Genomic DNA, 20,460 nt, shown 5'->3' with positions numbered 1-20,460 from the left:
CTGACCTGTTCTTCCCATTGTTGCAAGCAGGGCATAACTATGCAGAGTAATGAACATTACTCTTACACTGAAGCGGTAAAGAAAATGTCATAGGAATGCGTAACCAAATGCAGAGATACGTACACAGGCAGGAGATATCCTATATAAGACAAGTGTTCAAATGGGTTTTAACATCTGAGGTCATCAGTCCCCTGGACTTACAACTACTTAAACCTAACTAACCTAAAGGATATCACACACATCCATGCCCTAGACAGGATTCGAACCTGCTACCGTAACAGCAGCGCGGTTCCAGATGGAGCGCCTGGAACAGCTCGGCCACAGTGGTCGGCACAACAAGAGTCTGGCGCAGTTTTTAGACAGGTTGCTGCTGCTATAATGACTGGTTATCAAGGTTTAAGGGAGTTTGGATGTGGTGTTACAGTCGGCGCACTAGCGATGGGACACGGCATCTCCGAGGTAGCGATGACGTGAGAATTTTCCCTTACGACCATTTCACGATTTTATCGTGAATATCAGGAATCCAGAAAACATCGAATCTCCGACATCGCTGCGGCCGGAAATAGATCCTGCAAGAACAGGACCAACAACGACTGAAGAGAATCGTTGAAGGTGATAGATATGCAACCCTTCCGCAAATTGCTGCATATTTCAATGCTGGGCCATCAATAAGTGTCAGCGTGCAAACCATTCAACGAAACATTATCGATATGGGCTTTCGGAGCCGAAGGCCAGGTCCTCTACCCTTGATGACTGCATGAAAGAAAGCTTAGCCCCTCGCCCTGGCCCATCAACACCAACATTGGACTGTTGATGACTGGGAACATGTTGCCCGGTTGGACGAGTCTCGTGTCAAACTGTATCGAGAGGATGGACGGGTAATGCTATGGAGGCTGTATGTCAGCAAGGGACTGCTCATGCTGGTGGAGGCTCTGTAATGGTGCAATTGGAGTGTTATGGGACCCCTAATACGTCTAGATACGATTTTGACAGGTGACACGTACGTAAGCATCCTGTATGATCACGTGCATCCATTCATGTCCATTGTGCATCCGGACAAACTTGTACAATTCCAGCAGGACAATGCGACACCCCATACGTCCAGAACTGATACAGGGTGGGTCCAGGAACAGAGTTTAAATACACTCCTGGAAATGGAAAAAAGAACACATTTACACCGGTGTGTCAGACCCACCATACTTGCTCCGGACACTGCGAGAGGGCTGTACATGCAATGATCACACGCACGGCACAGCGGACACACCAGGAACCGCGGTGTTGGCCGTCGAATGGCGCTAGCTGCGCAGCATTTGTGCACCGCCGCCGTCAGTGTCAGCCAGTTTGCCGTGGCATACGGAGCTCCATCGCAGTCTTTAACACTGGTAGCATGCCGCGACAGCGTGGACGTGAACCGTATGTGCAGTTGACGGACTTTGAGCGAGGGCGTATAGTGGGCATGCGGGAGGCCGGGTGGACGTACCGCCGAATTGCTCAACACGTGGGGCGTGAGGTCTCCACAGTACATCGATGTTGTCGCCAGTGGTCGGCGGAAGGTGCACGTGCCCGTCGACCTGGGACCGGACCGCAGCGACGCAAGGATGCACGCCAAGACCGTAGGATCCTACGCAGTGCCGTAGGGGACCGCACCGCCACTTCCCAGCAAATCAGGGACACTGTTGCTCCTGGGGTATCGGCGAGGACCATTCGCAACCGTCTCCATGAAGCTGGGCTACGGTCCCGCACACCGTTAGGCCGTCTTCCGCTCACGCCCCAACATCGTGCAGCCCGCCTCCAGTGGTGTCGCGACAGGCGTGAATGGAGGGACGAATGGAGACGTGTCGTCTTCAGCGATGAGAGTCGCTTCTGCCTTGGTGCCAATGATGGTCGTATGCGTGTTTGGCGCCGTGCAGGTGAGCGCCACAATCAGGACTGCATACGACCGAGGCACACAGGGCCAACACCCGGCATCATGGTGTGGGGAGCGATCTCCTACACTGGCCGTACTCCACTGGTGATCGTCGAGGGGACACTGAATAGTGCACGGTACATCCAAACCGTCATCGAACCCATCGTTCTACCATTCCTAGACCGGCAAGGGAACTTGCTGTTCCAACAGGACAATGCACGTCCGCATGTATCCCGTGCCACCCAACGTGCTCTAGAAGGTGTAAGTCAACTACCCTGGCCAGCAAGATCTCCGGATCTGTCCCCCATTGAGCATGTTTGGGACTGGATGAAGCGTCGTCTCACGCGGTCTGCACGTCCAGCACGAACGCTGGTCCAACTGAGGCGCCAGGTGGAGATGGCATGGCAAGCCGTTCCACAGGACTACATCCAGCATCTCTACGATCGTCTCCATGGGAGAATAGCAGCCTGCATTGCTGCGAAAGGTGGATATACACTGTACTAGTGCCGACATTGTGCATGATCTGTTGCCTGTGTCTATGTGCCTGTGGTTCTGTCAGTGTGATCATGTGATGTATCTGACCCCAGGAATGTGTCAATAAAGTTTCCCCTTCCTGGGACAATGAATTCACGGTGTTCGTATTTCAATTTCCAGGAGTGTATCTCCGCTGGCCACCTAACTCGTCAGGATGTCGGGGATGCCTTGCAACATACTGTTCAGAAGAGTTCTCCACTTCTTTGTACTCGTACGAGTTTATGGACAGTCCTGCAGGACTCATGTTGTCAGTTCCCTCTAGCCCTACTTCAGACACCAGTCGGGCCCATACCATGTCGTGTTGCGCCACATCTGCGTGTTCGCGGGGGCCCTACAGGATATTAGGCAGGAGGACTAGTGTCTTTAGCTCACCAGTACTGGTGATGTGGATTTATGTCTGCACGCACATATCTATGAGTACAAATATTTGATAGGTTGTTCCCTTTTAGGCAATAAAAATTACGAAGTTATTAATTATTTACTAAACTTCTATTAAAACATCCTTGACATATTATCTTCATAGTATATCTACTTATTCACAGATTCGACCTTTTCTACTCTGTAACGTGGATAGTCGTGCTTTACTGTAGTAAGAGTAGTTTATCCCACACGTAGACAAATGTGTACAAAGTCATTCGCGTCGTTGTGACCGCGGCCGGGCGGACGTGACGTCACAACCTGACAGCTCGCAAGTTTGACAGTTGCACAGCGACACAGCGACACAGCTCCACGGTCAACACGGCCACCAGCCAGCCGCCAATGCCGCACTAGCCTCCAAGCCGCAGTTCTCGTAAAGCAACTGCCGCACTCGACCAAAACGATCACTTAAACTAACATACAGAATGTTGCGTCAGAACTGCTTTCTAAAATTACCGTATGCAAACCCATTTCTGGCATGAGTCTACAGCAGCTAACTATATGTCTGATACAAGGAAAGCTTTTGACGCTGTGACAAAAAGTCATAATAAGAAGCGTGGATCGATGTAAGAAAGGGCCCTAAGGCCCTAATTCGTTCAGGTTAAATAATAACTATGGTTCCGTGGCCTCTTAATTTTTTATTCTGCCCTGAATATTAGCTGAGGTATTACGTGTCATGCATATTACTCGATCGACTTACCCGCTTCACTCACGCAAACTGCAGCCCTAGGCCGGTAGAGTGGTCCGAATTCTAGCGCTTAATGTGGCGGTGTGTAACTATGTCGGTGAGTGAGAAACAGATTTCTGTAATCGAGTTTCGAATTGTACGAGTTTGTCCACACATGTATGACAACGCCATGCCACACACGAGAACTGCGACATCTGCAATAAACCGACGCCTCGGGTTCACTTGTCATCGATCATCCTCCATGTAGTCCCTACCTGCCCCCATCCGATTTTCATCTCTTTCAGAACTTACAGAACACCTTCGAGGACTTTACTTTGATAGCGATGAAGACGAGCAAGCAGATATGCCGTTGTGGCTAAGGTCAACAAAGTCAAACATTCTACAGTGACGGTATGAATAAACTCGACTCTCGTAGGGAGAAATGTGTTCGTCGCCAGTGCAAGTATGCTGAGAAATAATTGGCATGAAGAATAAAGATGTAGAACTTTAATAACCTTTTGTTTTATTTAAAAAGCCTTAAGAGTTTTCACATAAAATATTCGGAGGCCCTACATTTCAGGGCGTCCTTGTAGAGGACTAAATACTCGTCTCTTTGTTTTCTTTTGTCTGTTTTAACAATTTTGGGTCAGTATCTCCAAAACTTTCACCTAAGAACGGTAATGAGCTGAGGTACGCTTAAAGGATCGGTAATTCTTTCTATGTGTTGAAAACATTACAGTTGCAGTTCGAAACTTATTAACGTAGTGTAGTTTTTGGAGTTAGAGGAAGTGTAGAAACAACGACTTCTGTGCCCGAATGACTTAATGCAGATGGTTTATATGAGTCAGAGGACGGGAGCGCAAGCATTCTTGATGACGAGGCAATACCTGCGTGTGGACCGTCGTTACAAGGACTGGATAAACGTATAGCTGGGCTGCAAGTGTAGTCAAAAAGTCGTGCGGCCTTAACTCGAGCAGCTGCGGTAAGGAGGGCAATGATATTCTGCCGAAGTCAAAACTGGTACACAGACCCAACAATTGAAGACAGCTACCAAACGGGAATCAAAATGTTGCCATTTGCGTTATGCCGCATTATAACGTGGCTGCCGCAGTAATAGAGAACTTGCCAATGGAGAAGAATGGCGGAGTTGTGAAGAGAGAACATTGACAAACTTGGAAAATTGCACTTAATTTCATAGCAGCAAGTTAAAAAATCCCTCAGATTTTGGCTAGTCATCTTAAATCTCACACAAACATAGCTCATCTCTCTTGAGATATAGATCATGTCATTACATCCAATCACATTTGTCCTACCTCCTGTCATTAAAAATTTACGCAAATCTTCTGATGTATTTTCACTGTCTGAAGACAAATCAGTATATTACCAGCTGACTAGAGAGAGGATATTGAGCCACGTCATTGTGTTGACTCTCATGTAAGCAGTTCATATCCCTAGCACTAATATGGGATATATTAGTTTCATCACAGTTTTGTTTCCGCTCTTGGGACAAAAGAATGGCGTACTAGTACGTAGTGGATAGGCTGGGTACTTGTTGTAACCTCATATGTTTGTGAAAATGGGGAATGTAAATGAAATTTATAGTGCAGGAATTAAATTAGCACTAGTTCCCCACAATGCATATAAACGCTGATATAAAACAGGAAAAGCTTTTACAGAAATTTTATCGTTCATCCAGTGGCCAACCATAGCGCCAGCTGATTTCCTCCAAGCTAGACAAGTTTCGTTCTTTGTAGTTTTTTCGTTTACGCTGATTTCGTGAAATATTTGGCCCGGTCACGATCAAGAGACCACCCTGTATAGTTATACACAATGATATGTTGAAATAACAATGATCACAGGGGTTATTCCTTGAAACATAGCTTCAGTTACATAATGTTTACTATTACTGCCCTGAGAAAAACATATTTATTAAAACTGTAAACACTACAAAATTCTAAATTTAAGACTATGCATTAAAGCAATTGTAATCAATGTAACAAAGGAAATTCTAGAAAGTAAAAGTGATACAAATGACTGAAATGCATGACTCGATGTTTAAATATTAAGTTACGACATCTCTAATTTTAAACTTTTCATTATCAAACTGAGACACTGCGTGCGGACGTTTTGAGTTCCTGAAGGTAAAATTTTCTGATGTTCAGTCACATCCTCCGAAACGAAGTGTTAAAATCGCATTAAATATATGTCTCAGTAGTACCTCATTTACAAATTTACGAAATCTCTGAATTTAACCTTTTTAGTGAAAAATGCCCTATGAATTCGCTGTAGAATTTCGATTTTTATCAATTTAACTTGCACCTCTATTTTGAAATGCCACCTCAACCTGAATTCATACCAGGCAGGCTGGATCTGCCCCGCGACAGCCGTTCATCCGCCACACCGTCGGTTCTTACACGTGCTTGACAAAACACGCGGAACACCAGACGTTTCTGACCTCCTGCTGGTGTTTCTAGGGCTACGAGTAGTGTTAAGCCTGACAGTGGAGCTTTTGCAGCACAGTTCCTGTGTGTTGAACTGCTCACACTCTCTTCCTAATTTTTCGATCAAGATCCTTCGTTACCATTTCAGCGAGTCAAGAGTTCCAGCTGTAACTTTCACCTGTCGCCGGCATCCCGACATACGGAACTGGATAGCTTCGTACACAAGGATCTACCGACGCGTTGCGTATAGACGGTATCAAACTACTGTTATAAACGCAATTCATTCGGCGACACGTACTCGGTCACCATGATTTGCAGGATTTTCTTGAAGAAATTGATTCTGAATTACGTGACTTGCCTCATCACTCTGCAGTGAGGTGGTTCAGATGCGGTAAAGTCCTGTTTCGTTCTGACAAGCTCCGCAACGAAACAATTGTTTTTCTCACAGAAAAAGAGAGCTGATCCTCGACCGTTAGATCCTGCCTGGCTGTCAAAGTGGTCATTTTTGGTCGACATCACATTCCACCTGAATTAATTGAAGTCGAAACTTTAGGGAAAGTATAATCTCGTCTCTGATCCGTACAGGATGATCAAAGGATTTCGGAGAAAGCTGTCGTTGTTTGGAACACAACTGGAAGGAGAAAACTTTTCTCATTTTCACTTCAGTCCCCAAAGTTATCAATATATATCATTATGTTTATTCGTGACTTGAAGAAGCATCTTTTGAGAGATTTTCCGATCACGACAGAACTGAGACTGACGTTCTCTTATTCTAGAATCCGTATCGTTGTAACTTTAATAATGTGCCTGTTGAGCTACAGCTGAAACTAAATGATCTCCAAGCAAACGACTTGTTGAAAGAGAAGCACAGAGAATGAAAGCTTCTTGAATTTTATCACTGATTACCTGATGCTGAGTTTCTGAAACTGAAGAAATATGCCGCTGTTATAGCATCAGTGTTTGGAACAACTTGTGCCTATGAACAAACATTTTCAAGGATGAAGTACGTGAAGTCAGCTTAATGAACGAGACTGACTGATTGACGTTTGAAAGCAATTATCTGGTTTATATTCAGCACCTCCAAACCAAACATTGATGATATCTTGAAAACCGAACGTCAATTTCACAAATCTCACTAACGGTTTTTGCTGCTTCGTTTGTGTGATTAGGATGTGTTACAGTCTTTTTGAAACATATCCGTCTTTGCTTTTTCAGTAAATAAACAGGTTGGGTGTCGTTTTTTATGCTTTGCTTGCCACTCGAATGTAGGAAGTCTTTACGTGAGTTACAACGATGCACAAGAGGTTTTGGTCGTATGTAAAATCAGTAAGCGGGTCAAATTCATCTATTCATTCACTCAGTGACCATTCTGGCACCGAAACGGAAGATGACAGAGAGAAGGCCGAAATACTGAGTTCGGTCTTTCAAAATTGTTTCACCGCGGTTGGTCGTAACACGATCCCCTATTTCAATCTTCGTACGAACGTCGAAATGGCAGATATTGATTTAACCCATCGTCGAATAGAAAAACAACTGTAATCGCTTAGTAGTGGAAAGACGTCAGATGAGATACCTATAAGATTGTACGATGATTATACGAAAGAACTTGCTCCCCTTCTAGAAGTAATTTACCGTAGATCGCTTGAACAACGAAGGGTGGCTAGCGACTGGAAGAAGGCGCAGGTCATTCCCGCTTTTAAGAAGGGCCGTAGGAGAGATGCACATAATTGTAGACCTATATCGTTGACGTCAATTTGCTGTAGAATTATGGAACATGTTTTATACTCGAGAATTATGACGTTCTTGGAAAAGGAAAATCTCCTCTATAAAAATCAACATGGATTCCACAAGCAGAGATCCTGCGAAACTCAGCTCGCTCTGTTCCTCCATTAGATCCACGGTGCTTTAGACAGTGGCGCTCAGGGTGACGTCGTGTTCCTTTACTTCAGGAAGGCATTTGACACTGTCCCGTAACGCCGTTTACTGCAAAAATAGGAGCTTACCGAGTCTCGGAGCAGATTTGCGACTGGATTCAAGACTTCCTTTCAGACTTAACTCAACACGTCGCTCGCAACGGAACAAAATCGACGGATGTAACTGAAATTTCCGGTGTACCCCAAGGAAGTGAGATAGGACCGTTACTGTTTACAATGTATGTAAATGATCTAGTAGAAAGCGTCGAATGCTATCTAAGGCTGTTCGCAGATGATGAGGTTGTCTATAACAAAGTAGCAACGCCAGAAGATAGTAAAAATTTGCAGAATGACCTCCAGAAAATTGACGAATGGTGCAGGCTCTGGCAGCTGATCCTGAACGTAAATAAATGTAACACATTGCGCATACGTAGGGAAAGACATCCGCTAATGTATGGTTACACTATTAATGACAAACCGATGGAAACAGTACCTACCGTGAAATATCTAGGAGTAACAATCTAGAGCGACCTTTAGTTGAATGATAATATGAAATAAATAGTGCGAAAAGCAGATGCCAGACTCAGATTCACAGGAAGAACCTTAAGAAAATGTGACTCATCCGCGAAGGAAGTTGTCGTGTTGGCAGAAGAGCCAACACCGTGTTACTTAAGCTGAAATGCACGCGTTTTAGCTCACGCAGGCTGGCGTAAGGAGGGAAGGACTATACTGACGTGAGGTCTGGAACATGACAAGGAATTCGAATTCAGAAAGCGGACGTAGTTAGTTTGATATTTAGCTTTAATCCATTAATGATGAACGTCGCTCTTGACGGTACATGATTCACAGTATTATCTGTTCAGAATACATTCTTGAAGAATAAGGCGCCTTGCTAGGTCGTAGCAAATGACGTAGCTGAAGGCTATTCTAAACTGTCGTCTCTGCAAATGAGAGCGCCTGTAGACAGTGAACCATCGCTAGCAGAGTCGGCTGTACAACTGGGGTGAGTGCTAGGGAGTCTCTCTAGACTAGACTTGCCGTGTGGCGGCGCTCGGTCTGCAATTACTGATAGTGGCGACACGCGGGTCCGATGTATACTGACGGACCGCGGCCAATTTAGAGGCTACCACCTAGCAAGTGTGGTGTCTGGCGGTGACACCACAGAAGTGGCTTACAAGGCGCTTGTTCGACCCATTCTTGAGTACTGTTCATCTATCTGGGATTCCTGTCAGATAGGACTGATTTTATTTATTTATTTATTTGGCGTATGGCATCTACAGAGTAAAATTGTACACATACTGTTAATTAATATAATAAACGAATTAGAAATATATTATTAAATGATTGATTGCAAACAACAATATACGAAAGATTAGGGAGACAGCCACTGCAGCTATTACGAGTCCACATCTAAGCAGGTCACCCACTGAACAGCACGTGGAGTATCATTCACGATATCCCTTAGGACTGATAAAAGAGATCCAACGAAGAGCGGCACGTTTCGTCACGTGATCGTTTAATCGGCACGAGATAGTTACGGGGATGCTAAACAAACTCCATTGGCAGACGTTCCAAGACAGACGTTGTGCATCACGGAGGGATTTGCTCTTGAAATTTCGAGAGAGCACTTTACGGGAAGAATCGAACAACGCATTACTTCCCCCTACACACGTCTCGCGTAATGACCATTTGCTAGTGGAACAGGGTTGGAGGGATCAGTTAGTGATACAAAAGGTACCCTCATGCCACACACCATTAGGTGGCTTGCGGAGTACAATGTAGATGTTGATTTTGCAAATTTGGTTATATTCCTACATATAATTATTCATATACTGTGGGTATTGAGCGTACTGTACCTTCTAGAATTAAAATAGCAAAGCAAAATGTACAATTCTGTCCAATAGCATGAGTTCGTTAGCTTATAAAACGTGTTTTGCAGTGAGGTACGTGTTCTGTATCGCTTTACACCGTCTATGCACCATTCCTTTTGAGATATTACACATTGTAAAATAAAACATGTGACAAGGTCGCCTAATCAATACAGATATTATTTCTTCAGATGTGATAATAATCTGCAATTAGTTTCGTCATGATGTATAAAAGTAGCTATATGCAATCTGAATGCCATGAAAATGGAATGAAATGTGTCAATAAAATATGCCTCATGTCGTCACGCCGGCCGCTGTGGCCGAGCGGTTCTAGGCGCTTCAGTCAGGAACCGCGCGACTGCTACGGTCGCAGGTTAGAATCCTGCCTCGGGCGTGGATGTTTGTGACGTCCTTAGGTTAGTTAGGTTTAAGTAGTTCTAAGTTCTAAGGGTGTGATGACCTCAGATGTTAAGTCCCATAGTGCTCAGAGCCGTTTGAACCATGTCGTCACATGATAAAGGAGGCGAGTTTATTCAATAACACCGGCGATGGATATGTGGTAGATGTTTGCATGTTGTCTAACTGTTTTAATATTTGGTGTTATTTACTGGGAGAGAAGACGCCACTTCTTTATGAACCTTGTCCGAGTACTGTGGTATTGAACTACTGTGCCATTTATTAATATTATCAGAAGAAACTTAGCTGTGGAATTCCAGCAGTGAGTGCTTCTAAAAGAAATATTGTCCTGTTCCAGGTACACGTCCATTTACCAGGATCAACGACGCTGTTTGACCACGTGCCAAAGGAGTATCTACCGGATGAACTAGGAGGCACGGCCGGTCCTTTCGACAAATATGCCTGTAAGTATACACAGGCAGCTGAGATCCATTTACATGGAGCAAGAACATGAGAAAATCATATATAATCATGTATGATTATATATGTAAGTTGGTACATGGTACATAGTAACTAGTACATGGTAACTAGTAACTTCGCTTTACGATATTAAAGTTTGGATTTGCAATTTTCAGACTGATATAAAAATGAAACTGAGAGCTGATGGCAGTACACAAAATTACTTGTAACAAGATGCTGTGGTTTTGATTGAATGTTATTACACTGTCTTTACTTAGTAATTCTTTCTTCATAAAAGCAAGTAACTTTAAGTAATGTGAATAAATATTTCACTTTGGCTGTATGAGTCACACTAGCACACATATGTTAATTTCAGACATGGAGTGGGAGAGAGAATAAACACTTTTATCATAAGTGTGGCATACCGTGGATCAAATGATTGCTTTTCCACATCTGCTCTGAATAATCATGTAGGGAACATTCACTTGCTACTGTAACGTAATCAAGAAAGAAATAAAACTGTATCTGAACTCACTACCTTGCATCGTATTCAGAAAAGTCAGTAATGAATTTCAAATGATCGTTACAGCACTGAATGTTGTTTACGTTATGCAGTGTTTTTTTTTTTTAATACTGTTAATTAGAATAGGCGCGCGGCTAGCGCGCATTATCTTAATCTCAGGGAAAAAATGTAAAATATTGCTTTAGTTTCAGAGAGCAAACCTTGCCACAAAATGTGAAAGTGATAAAGTCATAACACAGTTATTCGTTACATTTTCTGCGGCCGCATAGAACATGTCGCACAGCACCTCCCAAATGAAACTGAGAAATGCACTGAATAATATGATATAGTCTGCCGGCACTGCTGGAAGTTGTAAGAAAATGTTAAATGTTATTGTGTTACCTCGCTTTACCGGCGAGGCGACTGCGATGCCTGAAATAAATATTTTTTAAATGTGTCGCATCTGCGGCCGTTGCCCTCGCAGATTGGTACAGCGGCTTCCGCTAAATTAAATGCTGAAATTGTCTAAATTATTTACGGGACGAATGGCTGACAACTTTACAAATTATTTTAAAAACATATTTGCCCAAACTCTATATATTCAAACAAAAATGCATTAATTTTACAAACCTTTTTACAACAACTCGCCTAATGGCGGATCTCAAGCTTCATGAACAAAAGACTCACGGCTAGCATATACATTTGCTTAACACGCACGTGTTAAGCGTAACGAAAACCAAAGAGAGCAGAGAGATTATTACAATGGTTTTTACTATTTACACATGTACTGAACTGTCCTTTTTATCTGAGGCACAGATCATAATCACTAATTCATTTAACAAGATAATAATAAGTCATGGATTCAAAGTTAAAAAATGCATAAAACGTCAAATAATTATGAATATTCTACATACACACATAATACATTCGTGAAATGTCTACACAGTCTTGCTGTAATGTTTCACTTGGTCATTTTTATCCGTGTGTAATTATTTCTCTTGCGCCATGATCGTAGCACTACACAGGGTTATTACAAATGATTGAAGCGATTTCACAGCACTACAATAACTTTATTATTTGAGATATTTTCACAATGCTTTGCACACACATACAAAAACTCAAAAAGTTTTTTTAGGCATTCACAAACGTTCGATATGTGCCCTTTTAGTGATTCGGCAGTCATCAAGCCGATAATCAAGTTCCTCCCACACTCGGCGCAGCATGTCCCCATCAATGAGTTCGAAAGCATCGTTGATGCGAGCTCGCAGTTCTGGCACGTTTCTTGGTAGGGGAGGTTTAAACACTGAATCTTTCACATAACCCCACAGAAAGAAATCGCATGGGGTTAAGTCAGGAGAGCGTGGAGGCCATGACATGAATTGCTGATCATGATCTCCACCACGACCGATCCATCGGTTTTGGTGAATTGCGAATTTGCTGCACAAATGCGTGAGGATTGTCTACCGCCCAGATTCGCACATTGTGTCTGTTCACTTCACCATTAAGAAAAAATGTTGCTTCATCACTGAAAACAAGTTTCGCACTGAACGCATCCTCTTCCATGAGCTGTTGCAACCGCGCCGAAAATTCAAAGCTTTTGACTTTGTCATCGGGTGTCAGGGCTTGTTGCAATTGTAAACGGTAAGGCTTCTGCTTTAGCCTTTTCCGTAAGATTTTCCAAACCGTCGGCTGTGGTACGTTTAGCTCCCTGCTTGCTTTATTCGTCGACTTCCGTGGGCTGCGCGTGAAACTTGCCCGCACGCGTTGAACCGTTTCTTCGCTCACTGCAGGCCGACCCGTTGATTTCCCCTTACAGAGGCATCCAGAAGCTTTAAACTGCGCATACCATCGCCGAATGGAGTTAGCAGTTGGTGGATCTTTGTTGAACTTCGTCCTGAAGTGTCGTTGGACTGTTATGACTGACTGATGTGAGTGCATTTCAAGCACGACATACGCTTTCTCGGCTCCTGTCGCCATTTTGTTTCACAGCGCTCTCGAGCGCTCTGGCGGCAGTAACCTGAAGTGCGGCTTCAGCCGAACAAAACTTTATGAGTTTTTCTACGTATCTGTAGTGTGTCGTGACCATATGTCAATGAATGGAGCTACAGTGAATTTATGAAATCGCTTCAATCATTTGTAATAGCCCTGTATATCGATACATGTTAACTGGTCTTACACACACGGAAAAAATTCTATCACACGCTTTTTATGACGACTGGCCAGGAGACGCTACAGCAACACGACTGTCGCATCGATAATCATCGAATCACGCGACATTTATTGCACTGTGTCGTACAGCATACTTGGATCACCTTACAGGTAGTGTACGTTAATATCTTCAGATATGTGGTTCGTACACCTGCACACACATACGGTTTGACAAAGGAAGAAAGTAATTTGACATTGGTTTCGGGTGTCTCTATGTGTCCACGCATTTCGTTTCTAAGTTACGTCATCCGTTTTTCGCAGTGCAGAAAGTAGCAACTGAGACACATTTATGATAACACAGGTACATGTGTAGACCGCTCACTTGTAGCAATAAATTCTCTACGAGACTGAAAAATAAAATTTACCTTTTTATTTCAGATGAATTCATCAGGAGAGCGGAGAGGAAGCGAGACTGGTTCGTGGAGCAGGACCGCTACACCTCGGACGAGAGCAAGAGGCCCCCAGACAACCACTACGCCGACGACATGTATGGTGTGGCGGGCTCCTTCAAGAAGCTGTCAGTGGACTGACGCCGTCACAGTTCATTTTGTAGATTTTGTTACTTGTGATAGAAAATTGTAATATATAAACGTCTCACGAGAGGTCTTACTACAGATTACAGGGACCTCTGTTACCATACTGCACGTTTCCATGTAAAGCTTTCGTCTGCCTGTGTTTGGAAATGTGGATGAATACGGAGAAAGTAATATATTGTTCCTTTTTTTCTTTTATATTACTCTCTGCATTGATGTTTATTCACACGCTACAAACAAACCATGTATCCTTCGGAAGTGTATCTAGCAATTCATCAAAATTTTATGTCATATGTTTCACACCCAAAACATCCGTAACAGTTCGATGGCTTGAGTCGGCTTATATGCCAGTGACCTCTCTGATTCTTACACGATGAGTGTTGTTACCATTTCTTTGTGGACAGTCTCATCAACTCATGTGCTGGGGCGGACAGGGCACCCGTCATCTTCGAGGTACTCAAAGAGTTCCTCAAAACGTTTTAACCACTCGTAAACCTTTGTCTTGCACATATCAGACTCACCAAAAGTACTACTTAACATTTCAAACACTTTGCTACATTTCATTCCGTTCGTAGAGCAAAATTTAATACAAATTCTCTGATAGATTTTTATAGGAAATCGATAGTCCTACCGACAATAGCAGCAAAGCACATGTAACCCTTTTCACAGCTGACAACAAACTAAATATCCGATATGGTACCCAGTTTTTTTTTTTTCGCACTTCGTACAGACATGAGAGGTTTGACTATATGGCATTCCCACCACCACGGATATAGTTTATGGTTTCGACTATTGTAATACCACTAGCAAATCAGACAATGCTTTGCAATTGCTAAATATCTATGTGAATATGATATATTTCCTAACCTGGGGTATACCTGGGAATTGCGTCAGGATGCAAATTCGACTCCTCGTCGCAACTTCGTCCACTTTAATTTGAAAATATGCAACTTGGAGCTATAATAAATTGTAGAGAATACGGCTTAAAGAACCCGTTGTCTTCTTTTTTGTTTTTATTACTCCTAATGAGCTGGTTTTCTGAACTGTAGTTCGTGAAATAGCAACATAGACTTGGCAAGTGAAAAATTAGTCTAATTCCTTAAACACAGTGTTAAAGTGGTTAAATGCGAGTGTAGCGGAGGAAACAAAACTGCACATGTATCTTATTGTACTGGGTATCCCTCCTTGGCTTCGTCAGGCCCATTTTCTCTGGTGTTTCTTCTGATATTTATCATTTAGTGTTTGCAGGTTTTAGCTGGAGTCGGCCGAAACAAATACTACTCGTCAGGTCTTTTGTGTGACGTCGAGTGTCTATGGAAAGCGGCGACTTTGGTCCTGATTCAAGCAAAATGATATTTAAAGAGGAATTTTACCTGCCCTTTCGACATAGTGGTCCCAAATAAAAATAGTGCGATGTCTGTTGTATAGTTGTGTATTAACACGGACAATAAGTCAAGAAGAATAACCAGCACTCAAACAGCAACTGAGCAATGCTATCGCATTGCAGTGGCAGCTAGAGCGTGCCATTGCTTTGCTGAATATAACCTATGTCCGTCAGAATGTCGTGTAGAAATTTGAAGTAAATCGTCAAGAACTTCTCGAGTTTTGGAAACAACGTTTCCCACTTTTTTTTATTATTATACAAATATAGAGTCAACAGTTATGACTGGCTCGATGTCAACTAAACGGCAGTTAACTCTGCGTGCCACTTGTTAGCAGAAATTCGTACTTCCAAAACCTTGGGTCTCAGTCTAATCAAGCAGTTTCCGTCATAATTAAAAAATTACCACTGTGACAGTCTGGTGCGACATATCTTCAACTTTTAAGTGTTAAACACGGATATGTTTTCCATTAACAAGGTACAAACTACGTAGCACGAAAATTCAACAATTTTCAACATTTTACTTCATGAAATTGTATTTTTACGCTACGCCTCAACATGTACATACTGGGAAAGAAAGTTTAGTGTTTTATAAGTTATAAGTAATAGAAACATTTGTCGCAGTCCAGTGAGTGAAACAAGTAATTCAGAAACCATAGGATGCTATTGCAGCAGAAATAGAAAGTAATTCTTACTTTTTATGTAAGCATGAATATCACACAAAGTTACTTTAAGGCTATTTTACAATGTTTTTTTTAAAGTGCTATGTTGACAGAGCAGTATACCCTGTTCTTCAGTATAAATCTTACAGTAAGATTATTTAAACCCTGATGTCTCAGAATTAAATCATTTATTCACGAAGAAATAAATTTTCTGCATGTCAAAATATCCTATTTGCAAAAACGTAAGTGAAGGCTACACAAAGCCTGTAACATCGCAGATAGATGACATAAACAAGCCCTACCACGTGCATGTGTAAATCACTTTATCTCGATCAAATTTCTTCTTCTATCATCTGAAGATTAGATGGGTAGATCACATAACTAATGAGGAGGTATTGAACAGAATTGGGGAGAAGAGGAGTTTGTGGCACAACTTGACAAGAAGAAGGGACCGGTTGGTAGGACATGTTCTGAGGCATCAAGAGATCACAAGCGTGGAGGGTAAAAATCGTAGAGGGAGTCCAAGAGATGAATAAACCAAGCAGATTCAGAAGGATGGAGGTTGCAGTAAGTACTGGGAGATGAAGAAGCTTGCAGAGGATAGAGTAGCAGGGAGAGCTGCATCAAACCAGTCTCAGGACTGAAGACAACAACAACAACATCACAAAACATAGCACTATTCACTTTTGGGGTTCACAACATACTGACATACTCGTTAATCACTAATGCAATGAAGCAAATTCAAGTAATATATTTCAGATTTCCTTCTCATCCCGTTCATGTCATACGACTGGACTGAGTTTGTTCAAATAGTTCATGCTCTTTCAATCTGTGAGTTCTGCAAGCGTTGCCTACGATATTCGGTGTGTTCTCTTCTGCAGTAGAAGGTGGAAGATCGTAGGTGTCGTTAGGTGGCAGAGTAGGAACTGCATGTGGAAAATTACAAAGACTGTTAAACTTTATTGTTTTGACCAGCAATTTTATTTACGGTGTACAACTGAAAATGATGGTGTTGAAAAAATTAACAGTTTTACCTAAGTTCGTTAAAAAACTCACCTTTCTTCAGATGACAACAGTCTAAGGCAGCAGTGGAAACTTGTCCAGTTTTGGAGTCATTGAAACATTCAATTTTGTCTTTATCATGTGACTGAAATCATAGCTCACGCATATATAAACATAACAAAGAGGTTACTGTTTGTACCCTAGAGACGAACTGGACTTTATGTCAGTGTATGTTATGATTCTCAAGAATGCGCAATAATACAAAGGAAGAACAAATGTCATTCACACTTATTACGGACCGTCTTGTGAGGATGAACTTTCTCTGTCCACTGAGTAGATCCACTTCACACGTTAACATCTTGTCAGGCTTGAAATTGAATGTGCTGACCTTAGAATGTGAGAAGTAACGGGCTTTACAAGCAAGAACGCGCTTCTTCATGTCGCCAAAATTTAACAGAGATACCTGAAAGTTCTTGTTACTAGTAACAGCCCACTGCCATAGAGCAGTGTGGTATCAGACGTAGACTCTGTCTTATTCGTGTCGCACAGTCGGTACTGGCAATGCAGGTTTGTGTTGGACGCCATTAGCGGTCGTGCAGGATCCAGCTGACGCCTGCTTAGCCGACACCTGCAGTGGCTCTGGACAATGAGCGCCCTCTGCCGAAACAACAGTGGACGGCTGGTGGCAGCCACATCACCCATTGGCAACGAGGCACAACCCAGTCGCAGCGGAGTCGCCACCGAGATGCAGAAAAATCGCTGCCACGACCAGCTTTCCTACGGCGACAGCTCCTGCAACACTCCGTAGCATGGTAAGGATTACCATTGTGTACAACGCAGTACACAAAAAGCAGTAACAGTAACAAGTGCAGAGGTGTATGGGTTCAGTGTATATGAACTTATGACTGTTTTAAACAATAATCAAAACTCTATAATTGTAAAGCATTAAACGAGAAAATTCACAGAATAAATTGCTGTTCAGCCCTCTTCCAGTGTATAGCACTTGGGAAGCAGTTACTGATATGTTTTTGAACATCTATACTGAAATACCTCATTCAGTAACTTTGAACACCTCAGATCATTCAACGACGGTCCGAGATATCCAATAACTACAAAAGATGCATTACTCTGGTTCATTAGTTATTCTTTTACTCTTATGTTAGCCCCCTCGCTGCGTATGGACGGGGGTGAGCTGTCAGTAGCGCAGCATCCAACTCTGCAGCCAAAAGCTTTTAACAATATAAATAAAGATGCAACAAACGTGAAAATTTACAGAAGGTTTTGAAATCTGTAAGAAGAATGAAGCTTTTACACAAAAACATTAATTATGTTGCTTTTCTTTGTTGTTTAAATCGATGGACGAAAATAAAAGAACAAAAATATATACACTACTGGCCATTAAAATTGCAGACGATAAACGGGTATTCAGTGGACAAATATATTATACTAGAACTGACGTGTGATAACATTTTCACGCAATTTGGGTATATACATACTGAAAAAATCAGTACCCAGAACAACCACCTCTGGCCGTAATAGCGTGCTTGATACGCCTGGGAATTGAGTCAAACAGAGCTTGGATGTCGTGTACAGGCACAGGTGCCCATGCAGCTTCAACACGATACTACAGTTCATCAAGAGTAGTGACTGGCGTATTGTGACGAGCCAGTTGGTCGGCCTCCATTGACCAGACGTTTTCAGTTGGTGAGAAATCTGGAGAATGTGTTGGCCAGGGCAGCAGTCGAACATTTTCTGTATCCAGAAAGGCCCGTACAGGACTTTCGTCATGCGGTCGTGCATTATCCTGCTGAAATGTAGGGTTTCGCAGAGATCGAATGAAAGTTAGAGCCACGGGTCGTAACACATCTGAAATGTAACGTTCACTGTTCAAAGTGCCGTCAATGCGAACAAGAGGTGACCGAGACGTGTAACCAATGGCACCCCATACCATCACGCCGGGGGACACGCCAGTATCGCGATGACGAATACACTCTTCCAACGTGTGTTCACCGCGATGTCGCCAAACACGTATGCGACCATCACGATGCTGTAAACAGAACCTGGATTCATCCGAAAAAACGACGTTTTGCCATTCGTACACCCAGGCTCGTCGTCAGTCCTCCATCGCAGGCGCTCCTGTCTGTGATGCTGCGTCAAGAGTAACCGCGGCCATGGTCTCCGAGCTGACAGTGCATGCTACTGCAAACGTCGTCGAAGTGTTCGTGCAGATGGTTGTTGTCTTGCAAACGTCCCAGTCTGTTGACTCAGGGATCAAGACGTGGCTGCGCGATCCGTTACAGCCATGCGGATAAGATGCCTGTCAACTCGACTGCTAGTGATACGAGGCCGTTGGGATCCAGCACGGCGTTCCGTATTACCCTCCTAAACCCACCGATTCCATATTTTGCTAACAGTCATTGGATCTCGGCCAACGCGAGCAGCAATGTCGCGATACGATAAACAGCAATCGCGATAGCCTACAATCCGAACTTTATCAAAGTCGGAAACGTGATGGTACGCATTTGTCCTCCTTACACGAGGCCTCACAACAACGTTTCACCAGGCAACGCCGATCATCTGCTGTTTGTGTATGACAAATAGGTTGGAAACTTTCCTCATGTCAGCACATTGTAGGTGTCGCCACCGGCGCCAACCTTGTGTGAATGCTCTGAAAAGCTAATCATTTGCATATCACAGCATCTTCTTCCTGTTGGTTAAATTTCGCGTCTACAACACGTCACCTTCGTGATGTAGCAATTTTAATGTGCAATAGTGTATATTTAAAATATACTACAGGAAAGGTGGCAATCTTCTAAAAGGCAGCACTGCAGTTTCACTTATATGTTGAAGGATCTGTAATGAGAGAAAAATATTAGGGGAGGAGAAAATGTGTTCTGAAGGGTAGAAGGATGTGGGTAAAAATATAGAGGCTCGTTGGGCAGGAAATAATCGAGATGAGCATAGACGTTGGGCTGGACATGGGAAGCTAAAGGGTGAGGTAGGCATCCAGTGGTGAACAGACAGGGAGGCATGGAGAGAGAAGCGGAAGCCCTGGTGTGGAGCGGAACGGGTAGCGAGGAGTTACGTAGTTGGTAGGCTGGATAAATATTGGGGTAGATTTCATTGTTTTGCAGAGGGACTTGGTCGAAGTTTTGTTGATATAGAATATGGAGCATGCTAAAATGCAAGGATGGTGGGACATGTTGCTAGAGGCGTGGCAGCATGCCTTGATTGATCAGCAGAGGTGAAACAATGGAGTTATTAAAATGGAGTTTGTGGACTGTGTAGAATATGTGCAGATGTTCAATTTGGGGGACGAGGGATGGGAATTTGAAGAGATGGTGCAGCATCCACGTGGTTAAGTGGATGCAAAAAGTAAAGCGTGTTCATATGTTTTGACTTACAGAGCTCTGGAGGAGCAGATGTTCCTGCAACATTTGCATAGACTGGAATGGGTTGGATCAAGTTATTGAAGGTGTGGAGGATAGTGGAGGGGTGAAATCCTCAAGTTCGGCTAGCAGTAGCTTTAGTTCATTGTGAGCTTTCTGTTGGATGGTTAGTAGGTGGACTT

General features: G+C 43.1%; 1 protein-coding gene across 1 annotated transcript in view; it reads left to right on the top strand.

The window, feature by feature from the left end:
• Positions 1-14,042, top strand: part of LOC126191558 (retinol-binding protein pinta-like) — a 101,543-nt gene extending 87,501 nt beyond the window's left edge. The window contains exons 6-7 of the mRNA XM_049932471.1: positions 10,501-10,606; positions 13,690-14,042. Coding sequence (XP_049788428.1) covers positions 10,501-10,606; positions 13,690-13,841 — 258 coding nt within the window. The 3' untranslated portion in view covers positions 13,842-14,042. The remainder of the gene's footprint in view (positions 1-10,500; positions 10,607-13,689) is intronic.
• Positions 14,043-20,460: the final 6,418 nt, after the last annotated feature.

The sequence above is a fragment of the Schistocerca cancellata genome, chromosome 6, assembly GCF_023864275.1.
Source record: "Schistocerca cancellata isolate TAMUIC-IGC-003103 chromosome 6, iqSchCanc2.1, whole genome shotgun sequence".
Lineage (NCBI taxonomy): Eukaryota > Metazoa > Arthropoda > Insecta > Orthoptera > Acrididae > Schistocerca > Schistocerca cancellata.
The sequence above is the reverse complement of the archived record's forward strand: the minus strand, read 5'-3'. Positions and strand labels throughout refer to the sequence as shown.